Raw genomic sequence first — 21,100 nt, forward strand, 5'->3', positions numbered from 1 at the left:
TGAGATACAGCCTGGTGACAGACAGACGGACAGCGAAGTATTAGTAATAGGGTCCCGTTTTTACCCTTTGGGTACGGAACCCGAATAAACTATAAGTACTTAGTCTTTTAGCATTGGAAAAAAAGGTAAACCATTTCCACGTGTCTTTTTATTGACAAGTTTTTTTTATAAATATAGCAATATTTGACTTATAAAAGCAAAAGTATGTAAATGATCGTATATTATATTTGTTGTGACTTATTTTCAGTGTTTTTCGATAAAAAGACGTTAAGATCGCTCGCCTTTTTTCTAATGATAAAAAAAACGAGAGGTATAGTTAGACGGTTCTGAGTGGTAGACTGCAAATGAGATAAAAGCTATATTAGGTACATGCATTAATCCTAATATCAGGCGGCTCTTTGATTCCAAGGATTGCATAGTTTTTATACATTTTATGATTTTTAGAATATGAAAATTATAAAAAGTATAAAAGTTATGCAATCCTTGTATTCAACGAGCCGCCTGCTACAGATTTCTTGAAATTGCCGCGTTTTTTCAGGTTCAACTTTCATTAGCCAGACTATTATCAATTTGCCAATTTCGTGATTATTCTTTTACACGGCACATAAACTTATGCATAATTTATCGATATAAAAAGTCAACACAGTTACATCTCTAGCAAATTATCAAACTTATGACACCGTACGTAAATGAGAAATAACAAGCATATATGCATCTCTTTTCGACACATTATCTAATTCGTAAGGAAGTAAAGCACGGGTATACATATTTGCGAAGCATTTTTGCCCGGCTTCTATGCTTTAGTTATTATTCTGAGTACGCGAATGATGAAGGACAACATTATTCATCTCGCTTGAGTCGCTTGGTCTCACTTTGATTTTCCTCAGTTTAGTAAATATTCTATCCTGCTCTATACCGCCTAGTTAAATTAACGACGAAAGGAGATACAACACCGCTCGCCTTCGGTCCCCGACGAATAGCCATCTGCGTGATAGTAGTGTGAGTAGTGTAGGTTTTTGTATTTGTATTCCACTGATCCACTCAGTGTAGTGAACGAAACGAAATGAACAGAACACTGAACGAACGGGTCGAACGGTCGGTTATATCAGCCAGTTCACGTTCGTCGGCTGATCAAGTGATCATGGACATCGATAGTTGTATTTAATCTTGCGTTAGTTTTAACCTATCACGCTTTTGATACGTGCATTTATGAACTAATAAAATACGTTTACCAAGAGTGTTTTAGAAATCGAACTTATCAAGAAATTATAGTCAAGACTTCTACTATGTAAGGTTGACATTACATATTGTTATGATGTGATAAAACGCAAGTAAACTACGAAAGTCTTATGTGCTTCTTTGAGATATTTTAATAAAAATGAGACATGCATCCAACCGAAATGCAAAAAAGTGTGTCGGTGCAAGTAGACAGTGATTTTGCTTTGCTGCTGCCGAGTGGTGTCTACGAAATTAAGAAAATGGAGCCAAGATCGAAACTACGAAAAATAATACTGTTCTGTTTACTACTCTCTCTGTTCGGAATGGTTGCTTTTGGATATTTCTGCCCAGATCAGGTAAGATATTTTGTTATTACTTTCACTGTTGTTCATAAGATTCAACTTTATATAGCCGAATTATTAAGTTTGATACGTGGAATGAAACTTTATCGCTTTATAATATAAACACTTGATGGTATTGGATAGCTACTTATAGCAAAACAAAAGTGTGCCTAACAATAACAATTTGTCGAACTTAAACCATCGTGAGACATATCCCAAAAAAGCCAAAAGCGACTAAAAATAATAGTGAGTGAAACTACAACAATTTGTGTGCAATGGATTGGATTGCTAGATTGATTAAGTAAGGCCACTTTTCTGATAAGTAATGTAAATCAAATTTGCCATTGACTGATTGAAGGATGCCTCACACTCACACATAACTTTATGATTGCATTGACTGATTGAAGGATGCCTCACACATAACTTTATGATTGCATTGCGACGTGTTGTTGTTTACCTCTTTTTGGTTATTTATTTTATATTAATAAATTGTCTCCTTGCTGTTGCAGTAGGTATGTATATGAGCAAAAATTGCTACTATTTTATTATCCACTGTGTTACTATAGTCTAAATACTGAGTTAGCAAACAATGCTCTTAAAATGGATATGATATTGATATCTGCTAGCGAATTAAATATTTCGTGTTCTAAGATATATTGTTTTTATAATTTGAAGGGTAACAATGAATAGTATATTACTGCAGAGGCCGGGTAAAAAGGGCTTGCCGGCCAAATAGGATAGGGATATGAGGCTGGCAAGCCCTTTTCACCCTGAAGTGTATAGGTACATATAGCGCTTTACTCAAACATGCAATGAAATAAAGTACAATAAACTACAACAAATAGTGAAATTGAATTATACAATGAAATTTTTTCCATTTTCCCACCAAAATGTTTTTTGCGGACATAACTTGTCTGTGCTGTTGATATCATGCTTTTAGTGCTATCACACACTAGCTTAAATTAAGAACGAATCTGAATTTCTATGGTTACTCAATGAATTCTGAGGATTATGAATATTATTGTCTATGGCATCTGGTTATATGTATATAAATACAATGTTCAAAACTCTGAAATTATTCACTTACCAATGTAACAATAGAGAAAATGTAGTATTCAAGAATATAATTCCACAACAAAAATTTACCCTGTATTGCAGGGGTCACCAAATGGCGGACCGCGGTGCGCATCCGGACGGCCGACCTATTTAATTTTTTTGCCTATTTAATAAACTCAAGGAGAAAAGAAGAACCGGACCCCTGAAGAAACTAATTGGTGACCCCTGCTCTATTGTCTCACAGTCCTAATACTAGTACAAATTACCTTCAACGAAATTTGAATCATTTAAATTAAATGTAGACTAGACAAAAAAAAAACCCAAATAGCTCTCCGTCTTGATGCGACTCGCAAATCATATTACTTTTTGGCAACTGGGTTTTTTAACCTAATTTGACTCCACTGAATCCGAATTTGCCAGTTGCCCAATCGAAATCTTAACCGGAAGTGAGATATTCAAGATGGCCATTATTACCCTACATAGCGACTCCAATGAGTTCCCATATACCCATATTTTTTTTAATACATTTTTTTATAATAATTGCTGCAGAAAATAACAGTAATAATAACACGTATATTCTGAAAGTGGAGTACCTATCTGAAATGGTTCAAAATAGACAGCCCTTTAAAGTTAGGAAAAATCGTCGTCTCCGTCGCACCGACATACGAAATCCCAGTAGTTAGGCATCGTTACATTACAACACAGAATGCACCCTAAGGGCTTTAATTAGTCTTAATATTTTATATATATATATCTTTATTTCAACATTAAATACACTTTTTGGCATTTAATCTCTGTACGCATACTAGGACTTTTGGTGTAAAAATGCGTCTAGTATGACAGCTATGAGAATTGGTATGAATAATTAATGATTCAATTGTTTATTAATCAATTGATTGGGTGTGTAAAGTGTCAGAGTGGAACTAGATAGTCTTAAATATTGTTAAATAAGCCCTAAAATAATAAAAAATTATAAGTTCGTTTGTTAGATAGGTCTAACGCTGATGCCACGCAATTGACCCATAAAACCAAAAATTATTCTATTCAACAAGAGAGAACAATCAAGAGAGCCTTAACTAGCTGGTGTGGGGATTTTTTTTTATTTACGATACAAGTGCGGAAAAGAGGAACTTCGTTGCGAATTACCTTTTCGCACGTGTATCGTACAACAACGTTTTACAGTACATATGGCCCTTTAAACTTTCGACATATGCACGAAAAGTGCTCTTTACGCACTAGTTGCGAAAAAGTAGCACCATATGTACAGTAATTTTACTATGGTAATTTTTTTTTTGGTATGGTATGGTATGGTATGTACTGTAAAACGTTGTACGATACACGTGCGAAAAGGTAATTCGCAACTCGTGTCGATTTAAAACACTCCCTGCGGTCGTGTTTTAATTTATCGCCACTCGTTTCGAATTTCCTCTTTTTCGCACTTGTATCGTAAATAACTATTTTAGCTGTTTCTTCTTCTTCACGTGCCATCTCCGTCCAGGATGTCGGCGACCATATGTCTATATGTCTCTATATGTTCAGTCATACGAATTAGTCTATCTATGCTCTTCACTTTTAACCTGTCTCTTATATTTCCAGTCCATGATGTGCGCCTTTTACCGCTACCACGCTTCCGTTCAATTTTTCCTTCAATTATTAATTTCAGTAAGTTGTATTTATTGTTTCTATATATATGTCCAAAATATGCTGCTTTCCTTTTCTTAATTGTTGATAGTTGATACTACTTCTAAACCTTTTTTCATGATTTCCACAACTCTGACATTTGTTATTACAACAAACAACATTGACATTGAACAATGTGTGAATATGATACTAAAATAGCGAAACGCAAAGTGGGGTTGTCAGGGACCGACATTTATATTTTGTAACATATGGAACTTAACTTGAAATTCCACTTTCAAGCCTAATTTGGTTAGGCGTTTAGCAGCAACTGCAATGGTCGAGACAAAGAATAAGTTGCATCTTCTCACACAAGCGGCGTGCTGCAGTGTCCTTTGCCATGCCACATAAGGCGCAGCGGGTTGATCGGGCACGGGCTCGGCACGGCGCACGGCTCGTCATCGGGTTGCGACTTGAATTGATAATGGACAGGATAACACCTGGCCAGTACCGCCTACACTACACTACACTACACTACACTACAGTATACTGAATAAGTTAAGCCTTGAATAACGCAAGATATCGTTTAGTAAGTAGGATATGTGGGTGGTGTTACACATTCCTGGTGGTACCTGTGTCCGTCAAAATTCAAATTATGCTAGACACTCTTATTCATGGATGATGATAAATTATAGGCGGACTAATGATATTCACGGTGTTTTTTTAAAGTCCGTTAATTTCAAGGGTGCATTCCTGAGCTTAGTTTTAGTAACTTTTTCAAAGAAATGGTATTCTAATTAACTCCATTTTGGAGATAATCAATGAATATTTTTTATTCACTTCCTTAGGCCTGACCTGACCTCAACTTGCCTTAGGGCCTCTGTTTACAAACATGTTGATTAGTGTTTAGTATGAGTTCATACATTTGCTACTAAACGCAAATACTATCTCGGACGATCGATATTCGAAATGTCATTGATATGTCACAGTTTTCAATTGTTTGGTGAATTAATAGTACATTACGATACAAGTGCGAAAAGTAGGAAATTCGCAACGAGTGGCGATAATTTAAAACATGACCGAAAGGGAGTGTTTTAAATAGACATAAGTTGCGAATTACCTTTTCGCACGTGTATTGTACAACGTTAGACAGTACATATGGCCCTTTAAATTTTCGGCATTTTACGCATTTTTAGGGCGGTAAATTTAGCCGTACCCCAAAGTTAACAGTTTAAAAAAAACACCGTGTAAGTAGGTAGATAGGTAGGTATATGAAACGGGAACACCCAAATATTCCGAAATATGTTTTTCCGAATTTTATAAGCACGATTTTGATAATCTCGATTTTTTATAAGTCCGAAATATCAAAATTACGATTTTAAAAACACGATGGAAGAAAACCACGAATGTGCTATTTCCGAAAATTTCAAATGCGATTGTCATTTGACCGAAAGCTTAAAGTTCCTATTCCGAAAAAATGTTTCCCGAATTCTTAAATTCCGAAAAACCATTGTCCGATCGGAAATAAAATAATTCGGAATTCAGAAATTCGGTCTTTTGTAAGGTCGGAAATAGTTATTTGTGCAACAAGAGAGGAAAGTTGGTTTTTCTTGCGAGTGTTTATTTTGAGTCCCGAGAAAGCGAAAGATTCTAAGGTAGAATCTTGAGCGTAGCGAGGGACTCAAAAACACGAGATGTAAAATAACTTTGCTCTCGTGTTGCACACATAATTTTTCACCTCAGTAGTAAGAACATATTAAAGGTTAAAATGTATTTCGAATTACACAGAATAAACAGAAAAAAAAGTATTATAATATGTACGATATGATAAGATACGATACGATACGATACGATACGATACGAGACGAGACAGGACAGGACCCGACCGGACCGGATCGGACCGGACCGGACCGTACGGTACCGTACAGTATGAAGTTCATGGCCTTCACTAAATTAAAAAGCTACATTGTTTCACTCCCTGGAGTGAGGAAAGTCGCACTTTCCTCACTCCAGGGAGTGACGAAAGTAGGCTTGTTCGAGCTGCTGAGGTGAAAAATGAATTTCGTGATATTCAAATGAAGACTCACGTCTTAGTAATTATTACGGGTGCCTGTCGTGCCGCATCACGTTAAATTCGGCATGAATAAATTCGGCAGAACTGCGACCCTCAAGTCGGAATTTTGATAGGTCGAGCATTTAAAAATAGGAATAATGAAATTCGGCATTCTGAAATTCGGCATAACATTTTTCGGAATTATGTAGTGTACCCATATAAAACCAGATATCAGAATTATCGGGCTTGTGAATGCAATAAATAAGTATATATTTGGGGCATTTTCTATGAAAAGGGACCTTATTGTCGATGGCGCTTACGCCGCACAGCGTCGCGCGGCATTGTATTTATATCGGAGCATCGTTAATAATGGCGTAAGCGCCATCGACAATAAGGTCCCTTTTTATGGAAAATACCACATTTACGGACAGTTTTACACAGTTCAACCTAGGCCCAAACTAAGCAAATTAACCTTGTTTACTATCCTCGTTATTCCCCGCGTGCTTGTACAAGTACAAATTCCATTCGAGTTTTGAACTCTTATCTGAGAAATACTCAATGAAAGTTCCACATTCAAAATCGTTAAAATTGTCTAGGTGTAACTAGGCTATGCTATGGGTATAGGAGCCGGCGATATACATGCATATATAGATAAATACATGCTTTGATACAGAAGCTCTTAAAAATATCAGTATTCGTACCCGGGACCTCGGAAGGACTAGGTTGCGGAGATCGGCTGCAATTAGTTCCTTGCATGTTTTTTTTTTTAATTTTTCTAATCATATTTATATCGTTTGAACACCGAAAAAAATAAAAATACTTTTGTAAACCTTCACATTATTTTATTAAACAATATTTAAAATGTTGAAAAATTTGGAGCGGTTGAAACGCTCATAATATTTGGTGCGAATTCAACAGAGCGTGATGACGTCACACGTTGGACGGTCCAACTGACGTTCGCTACTAATGACACTTATGTGAACTACGAGGGCGGGATGATAAGTAACAGCGGCCTAATAAGAAAAAACTTAAGTTAGCGTGATAAAACCGATTTTATTTTTCTACATAGTGTCCGTGTATTTTTAAGCATTTATTCCATCTTCGTTTTAAAGCAGTAATGCCCATGAACCCATGTTTCATCTGTTGTTACAAATCGACGCAAAAAATCGGCTTTATTTTTCTGAAAACGCTCCAAACATTCCTTTGAGTTTTGCACCCGAATCCTTTTTTGGTCCTGCGTAAGCAATCGCGGCCCCAACGAGCCGATAACTTTTTCATGTTTAATTCTTCACTAAGGATATGTTGTACCAGTTCTTTCGAGATGCCTATATAGTGTCAGCTATTTCAGATAGCTTCAATCGCCGATCTGGCAGAACCATATCATGTATATTTCGGGTGACAATTTCCGAAGTAGTGACGCTTTTTAGACGTCCGGGTCGGGCTTCATCTTGGGGCAGTTGCCCCACCCTGATCTCTGACCGCTTCTGGTCTCCGACCAGAATCTAAGAATTTTGAGGCACAATTAATGTAATAACAAAATTAAATATTAATTTTGGTAATTTAAAAATTACTCCGCGAATCGAGCGCGCATGCACAGAGATCGTGTCAAGTTATTTGCAATTTCCGAACTAAGTTAAGGCCAGTCCAGTCCGGACCGAAGCAATTTTTCGCCAATCTGATTAAATTGTCTGATCAAATCAGGTGGTGCAGACGCAAACGCCAATATGGCTCGCCGATTTCGATCACCAATTATGACCGATATTACTGAAAAAATTGAGGTGCATACGCAAAAATACCAATTTATGACGCTAGTATTCGCGTTTGGGGCATTTGTTTAGAGCGCTCAATCATAAAAAAAAAAGTTAAATAATTAAAAATTGCCCCCTAACGCGAATACTAGCGTCACAAATTGGTATTCTTGCGTCCGCACCCCATTTTATCGGTAATATCGGTCATAATCGGCGAGCCAAATTGGCGTTTGCGTCCGCACGGCCTGAACCCTAAAAATAACGATTTTTAGGGTTCCGTACCTCAAAAGGAAAAAAGGGAACCTTTATAGGATCACTCGTGCGTCTATCTGTCTGTCACAGCTTATTTTCTCCGAAACTACTGGACCACTTAACAAAACTTCCGTGAGACACAGACATATAAAATATATTAATAACGGGTCACTCACGTGTTTTAAGTCGAAAACGCTCGACATGTTTCACTCCGTACCGAGGAGCGTCATCAGGAGCTTGCGTCGACGGTGACGGACCGGCGCAGACTGCGGGCCGCAGCTCTCCGCGCCCGATGACTCGGCGCGGGCGCCGGTGGCGGCAGGGGGGGCGAGAAACTACCCTCGTTTACGGCATTATTGTCAAATGGTGGGTTGCACACAACACTCACTGCGTCATTCGCTAATGGTTCGTCCACACTGTCCACCGACGTAGTACCCAAAACAGTTTTCCAGCTCGGAGGCACTGACCAACCACAATCGCGGTTAAAATTCGGATGACGACCAATTTCGATAGCCTCCCGTACTTTTCGCTGAATCACAAACTTTTCTTTCGCCAGTACGGTTACCTTATCGAAACGTATATAGTGAGTCGAATCCGAATCCAATACGTGTTCCGTCACCGCAGAACCGCAACACGCAGAACCGTAACATGTCGAGCGTTTTCGACTTAAAACACGTGAGTGACCCGTTATTAATATATTTAATATGGACCAATTAAGTTGAAATTTGGTATACATATGTAAGTTTGTGACCCAAAGACGGACATGTAACGTAAACAAATGAATTTTAAACATGGGGGCCACTTTTGGGGGGTAAATGAGAAAATTAAAAAAATAAAGTTTTTCAAACTATATCGTGTTATATATCAAATGAAAGAGCTCATTGTGAAAATCTCAAATATATTTTTTTTATAACTTTAGAAAAAACTATTTAGAAGTTATTCAAGAAAATAGGAAAAAAATGACCATTCCCCCCCTTTATCTCCGAAACTACTGGGTCAAAAATTTTGAAAAAAATACACAAAATAGATCTTTACCTATAGATTACAAGAAAACCTATTAGAAATTGCAGTCAAGCGTGACTCGGACTTAATTACTTAGTTTATGATCCGACTCCTACGGATTTTTTAAAGACATTTCACTCACGTTTCACATAAAAAATACATTGTTTCAATTGTGTAATGTACGGAACCCTTGGAACGCGAGTCTGACTCGCACTTGGCCGGTTTTTTATTTTTTATTTGACGGGTAGGAATATAACAGATGTCAAAAGGGCTATTACTAGGGAAAGCAACACGGCTCTACCAATGTACTGACAATTTTGTTTCGAGTCCATGCATGCAGCAGTGCTATAGGAGAGGACAATATAATATGGAGAACGGTTTTGAATAGTACATTTTTTTAACAATAAGAGTCTCATGCAATTTTATTATACGATCAAAATAAACTAGATTAAACATTACTATTACGGTTCCCATTACTGGGTCATTTTATCTTCATGTGTAAAATTTATTTTAATTTAATTTAATATAAGGCAACATTAAAGCTTATTAAATTCTACACAAAACAGTCCTTGATATCTTTGCGGAAAAAATACATCTTGTTATAGAAAATAATAGCTGAATCCAGATTTAGCGCTTATACACTTTCAGGGGATATTCTCTTAATATAAAACTTGGAGGAATATGAATTCCACTTTTGTCTATACATTTGTACACGTTCTACCCCAATATCAACATTTTACTCGACTGCGACTTAAACAGAAAGTAGGGTTATGGGTTTAGATACTGAAAATCAGTACACCCTGTAGCTTAGGATACTGGACGGATTCTTTAAAATGACATATCGGTAGATTCCTCTTGACCTTCACAACCTGTTTACACTTGTTTTATTATAGAAAAATCAATACAGCCGCCTTGAGAGGACGTCGAATAGTAAATCATATTTTTACTTCTAGCGCCTAAACTATTGAGTGGATTTCAATAAAATAGACATCAGTAGATCCATAATTGGTACATGAGTGTTATGCAATACATATTTACTAAAATAAAAGGAGGAAAAATGTTTAGGACTTAAAAATGTGACTGCAAAAACAGATTTTAGGTCTTAAATGGGGTTTATACAATAGTGACATTGATGAAATTTGACACCTACAATTTCAGGGATCCCTGTTTGCGTGTTATAAATTATAAAATTGGAGCTTCGGGGTCACGGGGATCAAACGCCATCTTGAAAAGTATGTCTTTTTTGGTTTTTCTGGTTTAATGTGAATACTGTGTATGGCGAAACAAAAGCTTATTAAGTTTTACACAAAAAAGGTATAAAACACCATGTCCCAAAAACGGAGCTTTCTTCTGGAAATAAGGCTCAGAAGTCAAAAGGTTATACTTAACCGTCTCCTACAAAAATTTTATTTTATGACGGGTCCGAAAAAATACTTGTATAATTTTGAAAAACAGGACTGTTTTGTGTAGAATTTAATAAGCTTTAATGTTGCCTTACACCATATTTTCATAGAGAACGAATATTTAGAGTAAAACGCAAATTTCTCCAGGATGGTACACATTTTCCAAGATGGCTGCGATTCCTCGAGGTCCCCAAATGTCAAATAGTGTGGACATGAAAAAGAGACCTTTAATTAACATATATACCAAATTTCATATCTTTTGAAGGATTTCGAGGTTAGACTTAATCCGATTTACATCGATTGGGTCACATCGCAATCGCACGTGAAAGGTAAATTCATTCTGATTTTAATCTTGGCACACGTCAGTGGGGTTTTGGTCGGCCACCCAAATACAACCTTACTAATAGTACTTCGTGTAGAAATCCCACTGCCTAACAATATCGATTTATGACTGCTGAAGTTGTTCCTTAACTCATATATGTATTAGCACTTTCTCTGTCGACTCTTTGAGGTAAGCGTCCACTTGTCGGTATCGTACGCATCGGACGCATCGCCCGCAACGGATCGTAGTATTCTTTGTATAGAAACTCATATAAGTGCGTCCACCTGTCCGCATTGGACGCATCGCACATCTGCAATGCCGACACCGTTGCTCCGAAAGGCAACTTTTGCGATGCGTGCCGATGACGTCATACGGAATGCCGATCAGGTGGACGCACTTATATGAGTTTCTATACAAAGAATACTACATCGTCTGGCACCGTCAATCCGTATCCTGGTACTCACCGACAGTAATCCGTACGCTGCCAATACAGTGGACGCACTGTGAAAAATGTATCCGTTTGATGCGATGCGTCCGATGTGTACGATACCGACAAGTGGACGCTTTACCTTTAGCGTCGATAAGTTTGCACGTCATCTGCTTCGCACTCAATAAGATCATGAACAATTATTATCATGAAAAATGTACAATTACATTTCATTGCTTCGTTAGTAAAAATACCCGAAATATTCATATCTCAAGACATTCAAATATGTCTTGACTGTTTTCCTGACCTCTATCGTGACGCGAAACATTGTAGGTAATAGGTAGAAGGTAGGTATAGGTACCTACCTATGTTATCTAGCAGGATATTCCTCAACAATAGTATACATTACATAGTACACACGCAGATGTGAGTTAAAATAAAGTATTGTTTGCAAAAATCATGTGTTCAAAATTCTTTTAGACTATTATACTCGTAGGCATCGATTGTAATCAGATTAGCGTCTTTCTAAACCAAAGAGGATAATAGGATAGGATAGGATAGGAGGATAATAGGATAGAGCGGTACTGTTATAGTAAATTTTGTAGCTGTAGTGTAAATTCACTGCCATCTATCGATCACGATTAAAACTAAAAATGAAGATGTATAAAAATACGATAAAATGTATATTTATATAATATATGTTTTTTTTTGCATTCATTATTTTTATATGATTTTGACCCATGTTCTTTCACTAATATGCGTTAAAATTGTTAAATAACAAACGAAACCGTCAACGCCATCTATTCGAGAGTAGGCCAAAGGTAGTGGCGCCATCTGTTCGAGAATCTTGATTTTCGAGGCACGTTTTTTCCTTAGACTGTATCCATCTATTACGGAGTTAGATCTATCATTGGTCTAAACTAAACACGTCATCAGGTGTACCGGTCCGGTGACTAGCTCTGTAATAAAATAAGACCAAAGATAGATATAACTCCGTAATAGATGGATACAGTCTAAGGAAAAAACGTGCCTCGAAAATCAAGAAAATTTGATTCTCGTTCAGAGGGCGCTACTAGTTTTGGCCTACAGTCGTATAGATGGCGTTGACGGTTTCGTTTGTTATTTAACAATTTTAACGCATATCAGTGAAAGAACATGGGTCAAAATCATAAAAATAATTAATGCAAATAAAAAAAACATTTATCTATATGTAAATACATTATATCGTATTTTTATAAATCTTCATTTTTAGTTTTAAAGTGTGTCGACAGATGGCAGTGAATTTACTGGGGTTACAAAATTTACTATGACAGTACCGCTCTAGTATAAGTTACTCTATGATAAGACTAATAAGGTACCTATAGTCACCCTGTTTATAAGATATGTAGGGGAGTCTGGGAGACTTGCCCAGGTGGGGGACTTAACCATGTTATTAAAAAAGTACATCTGTGCATGTCTCCCGGATCCCCTGAAACGATGACGCTTTCTGTCGGCCCCTTTAAGTACTAACCTAACCCAATCTTTGTACTCGTATCTTGACGGTTTAAAAAAATATGAATGTAAGTCGAATATACCCTTATCAGGCGTGGCTCACTCCGCTTGCAACAGTAAGGCAGTAATGTCGCGCTGCAATACTGCTGCTGACTGCGATATTACCAATTACTGCCACAAATGTCAAAAATCCTGGCAGCGACAACGATTTTGACATTAACCTTATGGTTTCGTCTTGGCAACATTTTACATGAAAATGTTTTGATGGGATTATTTATTCTGTGCCCCTATTGCATTTAATTATTAATAATTTTTTAGTGACCCAAAATATAATAAATATTAACCCGATTGAGGGGGTTATTCCCACTAGTTACCACCAAGTTGTTACCAGTGGTAAAAGGTAGGAATTTTATTCCCACCTTTACTCGGTAAACTCTGTTTGGTTTTAACTACTGGGATTTTTTTCCCCACCAAAGTTACCACCAAAATTTTGTTAGTTCAATACTAATAAAAACAGTATATAAATATAGTGTTTTAATAAATAATTATAAGTCGATTAGTGTTTCAGTAAACTGCCTTAAAAGTTATATTAAAACAGTTTAGCCGGTACAAGTGCAAAAACTAAAATATGTGTAAGGATAAATTTCCGAATAAAAAATGTTTCGTTGATATAAACTTCATGCATGAGGCTAATTGTTTTATTTTTAATAACTTTATCATACGCGCATAGTGTACCTTTCTGATGGTAGTATTAAGATTTTTCATATATCTCTTACTGAAAATTATATATTTACATAAATATGATTTAGCCTATGCAACTTCTACCACTGATTTCGCAGTAAAAATCGATTACGTGAAACATATGCATATAAATTTCGGCCAAAAAGAAAAAATCAACCAAAGAAGGGTTAAACACTTTATCAGAGAATTTCATTTTCCAAAGATAGATAGATAGATAGATAGATAGATATACTTTATTTGGTGTAAAACATAAAACTTAACCTATTACATCTTGTTCTAATATATTCTAACACCATAATGGGTGCCACTCAGCATATGCCGATGACTAAGATATTTAGCCATGGCGCTGGTTTTCAGGGCAACCAGGGAAAACACAATTAAATTTAATTAAACAAAACTAAGCTAACATGTGGGAGAAAGTGGGTTTGTGCTTTGATCAATTAGAGAGTAGGTAAACTACTGGTACTTGTTTTTAAACTTAAAACTTAAAACACACTTAATAACTATAAAAATGATAATAATAACATCTACCACCGTACGTCAGCTCATGTGTTGGAAGCTTGAAGATCAATTAAGCATTTGGTAATTTGAATACCGTTATTTTATTAGGCTTAGGAAGGCAGAAAAATAGTCTTAAATATTGTAATCCTGGAAATAGCAAACATTATAATTATAAACCTTTATCTAATGATCTTTATTTATAAATTTCTAATTGTGATACCTACTATAAAGACGTATGAAGAACATATTATTGCATGGAGCTCGTTTATTGTGCGTAGTTTGTTTGTTTAAATAACTACTGTTCGACAGATTTATTATACATACATACATACATACATATGTATTTACAAAAGTGTTCAAGTGGAAAGTGCTCTATCTATAGTTCGGCCAAGGCTGCCTGCCTCCTATTATGAATACTGATACCGCCCCTAGGCCCCTACCTACTTCATTAGTCGAACAAATAAGCGGGGATGAGATTCAGGGGTTGAGGCCCTTTTATCTCGGCACCCTTGTAACATCTATCCGTAATCCGCGCAAAAGCTAAACTACTCATTTTACATATACGTATATAGATATAATGGAATTTTCAGAATTATAGTTATAAATATATGACTGCATTATGTTAAGAAAGGGTAAAAGCTATTAAACATCTGTTAGATGTGTTTTCTCTTTTCTATACGCACTAGGCGAGAAAAAACGGAAATACGAGTATGTCTGGGATTTTTACAAACAAACTGACCCACATATATAATCGAATATATACCCCCTTATTCATAAAACTTTACGGGCCTGATTTAGTTACTCAAACTCAAACTCAAAATATTCTTTATTCAAATAGGCCTAGCAACAAGCAATTTTAAATTGTCAAGTTTTAAATATTACCTTAATCTAAATATCAGAGCAATTTATTATTTAATTTATTATTTATTAAATTATTATAGATATGTCAAACTTAATAACAATAATGAGATTGTACATCCCACGGAAGTGTGGAGTCCGAGGCTTCCTAAACGCCAAAGATCTCCACAACCGCGAGGTGTGCAATCTCAGGAATTATTTCCTTAACAACGAGTATGGGATACATTGTGACGTGGTGGCAGTAGACAGGAAACTCACGCCGCTCTCCTTGGCAAACGAGAACTGGCACAAACCTGTGGTACAAAGTACTGCGGACCGCAGGGCGGTATGGAAGGATAAGCAGCTACACGGGCGGTTCTACAAGGCCCTCACGGGACCCGATGTAGACCTGCTCGCGTCGGTGAACTGGTTACGATTCGGGGACCATATCGGAGAAACAGAGGGTTTTGCCTGTGCAATTGCGGACGAAGTTATGATGACGAACAACTATCGGAAATATATCCTAAAGGACGGTACGGTCGACATTTGTCGGGCATGCCGCCGTCCCGGAGAGTCACTCAGGCATATTTTATTTATTTATTTATTTATTTATTTATTGCAAAGGGAAACAAACAACATATAATCACACATATAGTTTATCATTTCCGGTTGTTCTCATCTTGCTAACGGCGAGTACTTGCACAGACATAATCTCGTAGCCAGGATTATTCACCTATATGGCCTTGTGGACCGCGAAGTACCGTACTACAAGTATTTACCTGTGCCAGTTCTCGAGAATGGTCGTGCCACGCTCTATTGGGATCGATCTATCATCACTGACAGGACTATTGTAGCCAATAAGTCTGACATCGTGCTGATAGATCGAACGCAGCGCCGGGCTGTGCTTGTCGACGTCACCATCCCCCATGATGAGAATCTCGTGAAGGCCGAGAAGGACAAGTCCGGCAAGTACCTAGACTGTGCTCACGAGATAACCGCCATGTGGGATGTTGATTCGACGATCATTGTCCCGATAGTCGTTTCGGCGAACGGTCTCATAGCGAAGAGTCTCGACCAACACCTTGAGAGACTCTCGCTAGGTGGTTGGATCAAGGGTCAGATGCAGAAGGCGGTGATCTTGGACACGGCGCGGATAGTCCGCCGGTTCCTCTCTCTGCGGCCCTGACCACCGGCAGCTTGGGCCCTGCCTCGCTGCTGGCGGCACCCTAGGTTAGGTTTTTTATAATGTGTTTATATGTATTTTGTATTGTTTTGTAAGTGTTTTATATTTTACTTTTATATACATATTATAAAAATCCTAACTTAAGAAAAAAGATTAATAAAGATAAATAATAATAAGAATCGTCAAACACCAAAATTGTATAAAAAAAGACTAGTCTAGAAACTTTCTAGAATAAAAATATAAATGTCAAAAAATACGGATTACCTAATATATAATTCATTGAATTATCAATTTCATCATTATTAACATAATAATAAATAATTAATTATTTTCAATCATAATCCCACGGTGTTTCATTATTCATGTAGTCTTGTGTCTTGTGTGCTATAATAGGCTTTAGAGATAAGTTTACGTTTTACATATTTTTTAAATTTATTAACAGATAATTCAGTGATGATATTTGGAAGTTTATTATAAAATCTTACACAATTACCCATGAATGATTTTTTTACTTTATGGAGCCGAGTGAAAGGTACTGCAAGCTTATGCTTATTTCTAGTATTAATCTTATGTATGTCACAGTTTTTCTTAAAACTGGCAATGTTTTTATGTACATACAGAATATTCTCATAAATATATTGACAGTGCACTGTCATTATGTCAATTTCCTTAAATTTATCTCTAAGTGAGTCTCTGTGGTTCATTTTATATAGTGCTCGAATAGCCCTCTTCTGCAGAACAAAAATGGTATATATCTCTGAAGCCACCCCACAGTAAAATACCATATGACATAACGCTATGGAAGTAACTAAAATATACTAATCGAGCTGTTTTCACATCAGTTAACTGACGGATTTTGCTCACTGCAAAAGCTGCAGAACTCAGTCTATTCGAAAGAGATGGGGACCCCACTGGAGTTTAGAATCTAAAGTTATACCAAGAAAAACTGTACTATCAACCAATTCCAATTCCTCGTCCTTCACAATGACACTTTTTTGCACATGCCTTACGTTACTACTAGTGACAAATTTAATACATTTAGTCTTTTTCTCATTTAACAATAAGTTAATTACATTACTACTTCTGAAAGCTAAATTACATAAGTCAAAATGACAGATAAAGTTTATGAATGTTCTCATAAGTGTTTCTGTAATCTAACACAAAAGTGGCCCTGATGTTTAAAATGTATTTATTAAAGTTACACTTTCGTCATTGGGTCACTAATATGTAGGTATGTGTACCAATTTTCAATTTAGTCGGTCCCATGTCGGTCCAGTAGTTTCGGAGCGAATTGGCTGTAGCAGACTCGGAGGAATTAGTAAAGACGAACGACTATTCGTTGATAACACACATGATAACACACGCGATCAAGTAATTTTAAACTCTGTGGCCACGACATTGCGCAAAAAGGAGCGGGAAAATGGTAACACAATTAAACGGTAAGTGGTAAAAATATTAAAGCAACCTATCCTATTTGACACGGAAATCACATTATAAGTGTTTTCAACTTTTCATATCTATAGGATAGGCTAACACAATTATAGGGTTAAGGTGACAGTCCATTTCTGACCGCAGCTGCGCGACTGCACCGACACTACTGCAGCGGCCTGAACGCGTCGGTGTTATTGTCAATTTCCATAGTAAAATGGATGACGATATCGACTGCACGCAATATGGTGATTTTAATGTTTTCCCGACCGCAGCTACACTACTGCTCCGACGCGTCGGTGTTATTGTCAATTTCCATAGTAAAATGAATGACAAGACCAACTGCACGTAGCATGGCCATTTTTGCGTATTTGGTGTATTATTGCAACTGCGGCTGCAGACCGCACGTCAAATCTGTCACCTGCACTGAAATGTCTTTGGTCACAGATATTAGTAGTTCTAAGCAAAGAGGATATAACCACTACGTTCTAAGGAGCTTATTACACCCACTGATAAAGAATCCCGATGGTACAGTCGCCATATATCGCAGATATATCGGGGCGGTCAAGGAGCTCACAAATATCTGAACACGCCTTTATTGTCAAGGCGCTAGAGTGCATGTTCAGATATTTTTAGCACCTCGGTCGCTCCGATATATCCGATGGCGACTGTACCAACTGTAAACTTTTTTGCTAATCTATATTGAGCACTAGGAGCATATAACAAAACGGAGTAGCCATTGGCATTCCCCTCTGTCGAAAATAGTCTTCTTCTTTTAAAATTATGGCTTCAGCCCAGTGGGACTATTTCGCCAGTATCAAGGTATTAAGAGGTTTAAAAACGACAAAAATTGTACGGTTGTACAAGACAGTGTACGGTGATTTGTTAGCTCTTGTAAATCGATAGCTAGACTTTACAAGAAGCACGTGGACTACCGGCCGTTGACTCCAAGATGGTGGTTAAACGCGCTTCAAAATTAATTCTCCATTTACTGCACACTACCACATTAGTTTAATGTATAATAAGCAATCGATATTACACTTTAAACAATATTAATGAGCAAAAAACAAAATAATTAATCACGATGCTAACTATCAAGATGGCGCTCGAACCGGAAGTCGGCCAATGGTCATACACAATGTATGGACTGACGTTTATCTGACATGGCTATTTTGACGTTACGTATACATTTGACGTTCCCCTCCCCCGCAAAAATTGGCAGACTTTTTTGTACAGCAAATTACAGACGTGGCGGCTCCGTTTGGTTATATCCTCCTAGATTGAGCCATATCACAGAGCCAGTTAGGAAACTAGAATGATAGGTCCGAAAAGAGAGCGTCAAATTCGGAAGTTAACTATAGTCTGGCAAACACTTCGAGCAACACCGGCTTCCGACACGTCGGAAGGGAGGAGCCCAAGCGATATCTTACCGTTTACAAATCGTTCTGCCATTTTTTACGGAGAAAAACTTGCACACAGTCGCACTTCTCACTCACTACTTACAAAATCCAATCTCTAATGATGACACAAATACATAGAAAATGACACACGTCAAAGATAAGTCTTGCACACCTCGATCTCTTTATAATAAAGAGCGCATTACCCAATTATTGTGTGCACCACGAGGTGTGTGTTGTACGTACCGCGCTAGTTGTATGCATGCAAAATTGATCTTGTACCTCGAGTACCTCGACAGAGGGGAAATAGTGCGAATGCCGACTCCCTTCCGTGTTGCTCGAAGGGCAAACCTAATTTGTCAGTAAATAAGAACAAACAAAAATCTACTCATCCATTTCCTTTGGGTGCTGGTATACTAGCCTAAGACAAAGATAGTATATGATTCTCTCTGTCTGTTTCAATTGAGACAGTCCCTGGGAAAGCTATATTTTCCTATGTGCTTTTTTTAAACATTTCATGATAAATTCATTATATAATAAAATAAATAAAAATAAAAATAAAAATTATTTATTTTCAGATAGCTGAGATCCATAAATTGTTAGTTATATAAACTGTTCTCATATTTATTCGTAGTTTTGAGAGGATAGCCATAAGGCCTATAAGCTCGACAGGGCACGAGCGATAGAGAGGCAAATAGAATACCGAATATTCGGCAAAGTGGCCGAATAGGCCGATTACCGAATAGTTGCGAATATTCCTGGCAAATCTAGTCGTAATATCAGTAGTTATAGTTGGTCATCTAATGTTTGAAATGAGACAGTCCTTTGACAAACTGTATATAATGTCATTTATGGTGACACTTTCTCATTTTGTCATTGCAAAGCCATTCCTCAGCTAAATAAAAGGAGCAATCATTAATTTTTATTACAAGGGGCAAAGATGTTTAATACCTCATGGTAACATATTGATACCCAAACGTACGAAAGGATACAAAATTGAACTACGAGAGAAGCGAATGGTTTAAAATTTAGAATATTGACAGTTGCGGGGGTCTCAAGGCATGAGGGTTAAACAAACTTTGTTACAGTGCAACACGTAATTTTTCATCACACTAACACGAGGAAACCATTTATTATTCAAATTAATTTATTAAAAGTTCTTTCTATCGGCCAAGGTGAGGGAAATAGCTAAATAGCTTCATAAAGTATTTCTTGTCGCGCCCGTCAAGTTTTATATGGATGCACGGTCATATCATAAAGAGTGCCGTGCCGCCCATGGACACCTGCAACACAAGAGGGATTTTAATTTGTATTTGGAGAATATGAAGTGTAAATCGCGCAATTACTTATAGCTTTTATTTTATTCATTCACTGTTAGGTACCTAAATAAAGTAAAATTGATAAGACCTGATAAAAGAGCCTACCTGGCTTGGTTTTGAGGGGACGTTTATTACAGACTTCTAAATCCAGCCATACGTGATGCAGGTGGATCAAGTGCGCACCCCCCTCCCCGTATATACCACGAGATACATGAGTCCCGTTTGCGTTGGATTGCTGTGTGCGGTGGTCACGCATTTAGGCAAGAGGATGGGGAAGAAAATTTCACATTGTGAACTTACCTTAATGTTAAGAATATTTTTTCTTCTGCATTAATTTCATTTGAGTAATTTGATTGTATTTCGTCAATTATTAAGTCTCATTCAGTGTTGAATTGCTTTTCATTTAATCGGCAATATTCCCTGAATAAACGATCACCATTAAATATCAGATTTTATATTAAAATTGCGTAGTTGCCTTCGTCGGACTCTGACTATTGTACTATTGAAGAAAGGCAAACTGGTCTTCTTTTTCATGTAGCATGTAGCATTATCGTCACTCGCTTCTTCTCGTAATAAATACAAAAGTAAATTAGTATTTTATTTGTACGTCTGACATTATATGACTTGACATTGGCAAGCCATCAACGAACGCTGTCGCGACTGCACGCCGCAACAGCAGCAGTCGTGCTGCTACAGTAGTGCTGGACCGCGTAACGTCGCAACTGCAGTGCAGCGGCAGTCAGAAATGGACAGTCACCTTAACC

The 21,100-nt window shown here is 37.2% G+C and overlaps 1 protein-coding gene across 1 annotated transcript in view; it reads left to right on the forward strand.

The window, feature by feature from the left end:
• The first annotated feature begins 1,125 nt into the window (after positions 1-1,125).
• LOC134754881 (heparan-sulfate 6-O-sulfotransferase 2) overlaps positions 1,126-21,100 on the forward strand; it is a 170,215-nt gene continuing 150,240 nt past the window's right edge. The window contains exon 1 of the mRNA XM_063691340.1: positions 1,126-1,574. Coding sequence (XP_063547410.1) covers positions 1,386-1,574 — 189 coding nt within the window. The 5' untranslated portion in view covers positions 1,126-1,385. The remainder of the gene's footprint in view (positions 1,575-21,100) is intronic.

The sequence above is a fragment of the Cydia strobilella genome, chromosome Z (assembly GCF_947568885.1).
Source record: "Cydia strobilella chromosome Z, ilCydStro3.1, whole genome shotgun sequence".
NCBI classification, from domain to species: domain Eukaryota; kingdom Metazoa; phylum Arthropoda; class Insecta; order Lepidoptera; family Tortricidae; genus Cydia; species Cydia strobilella.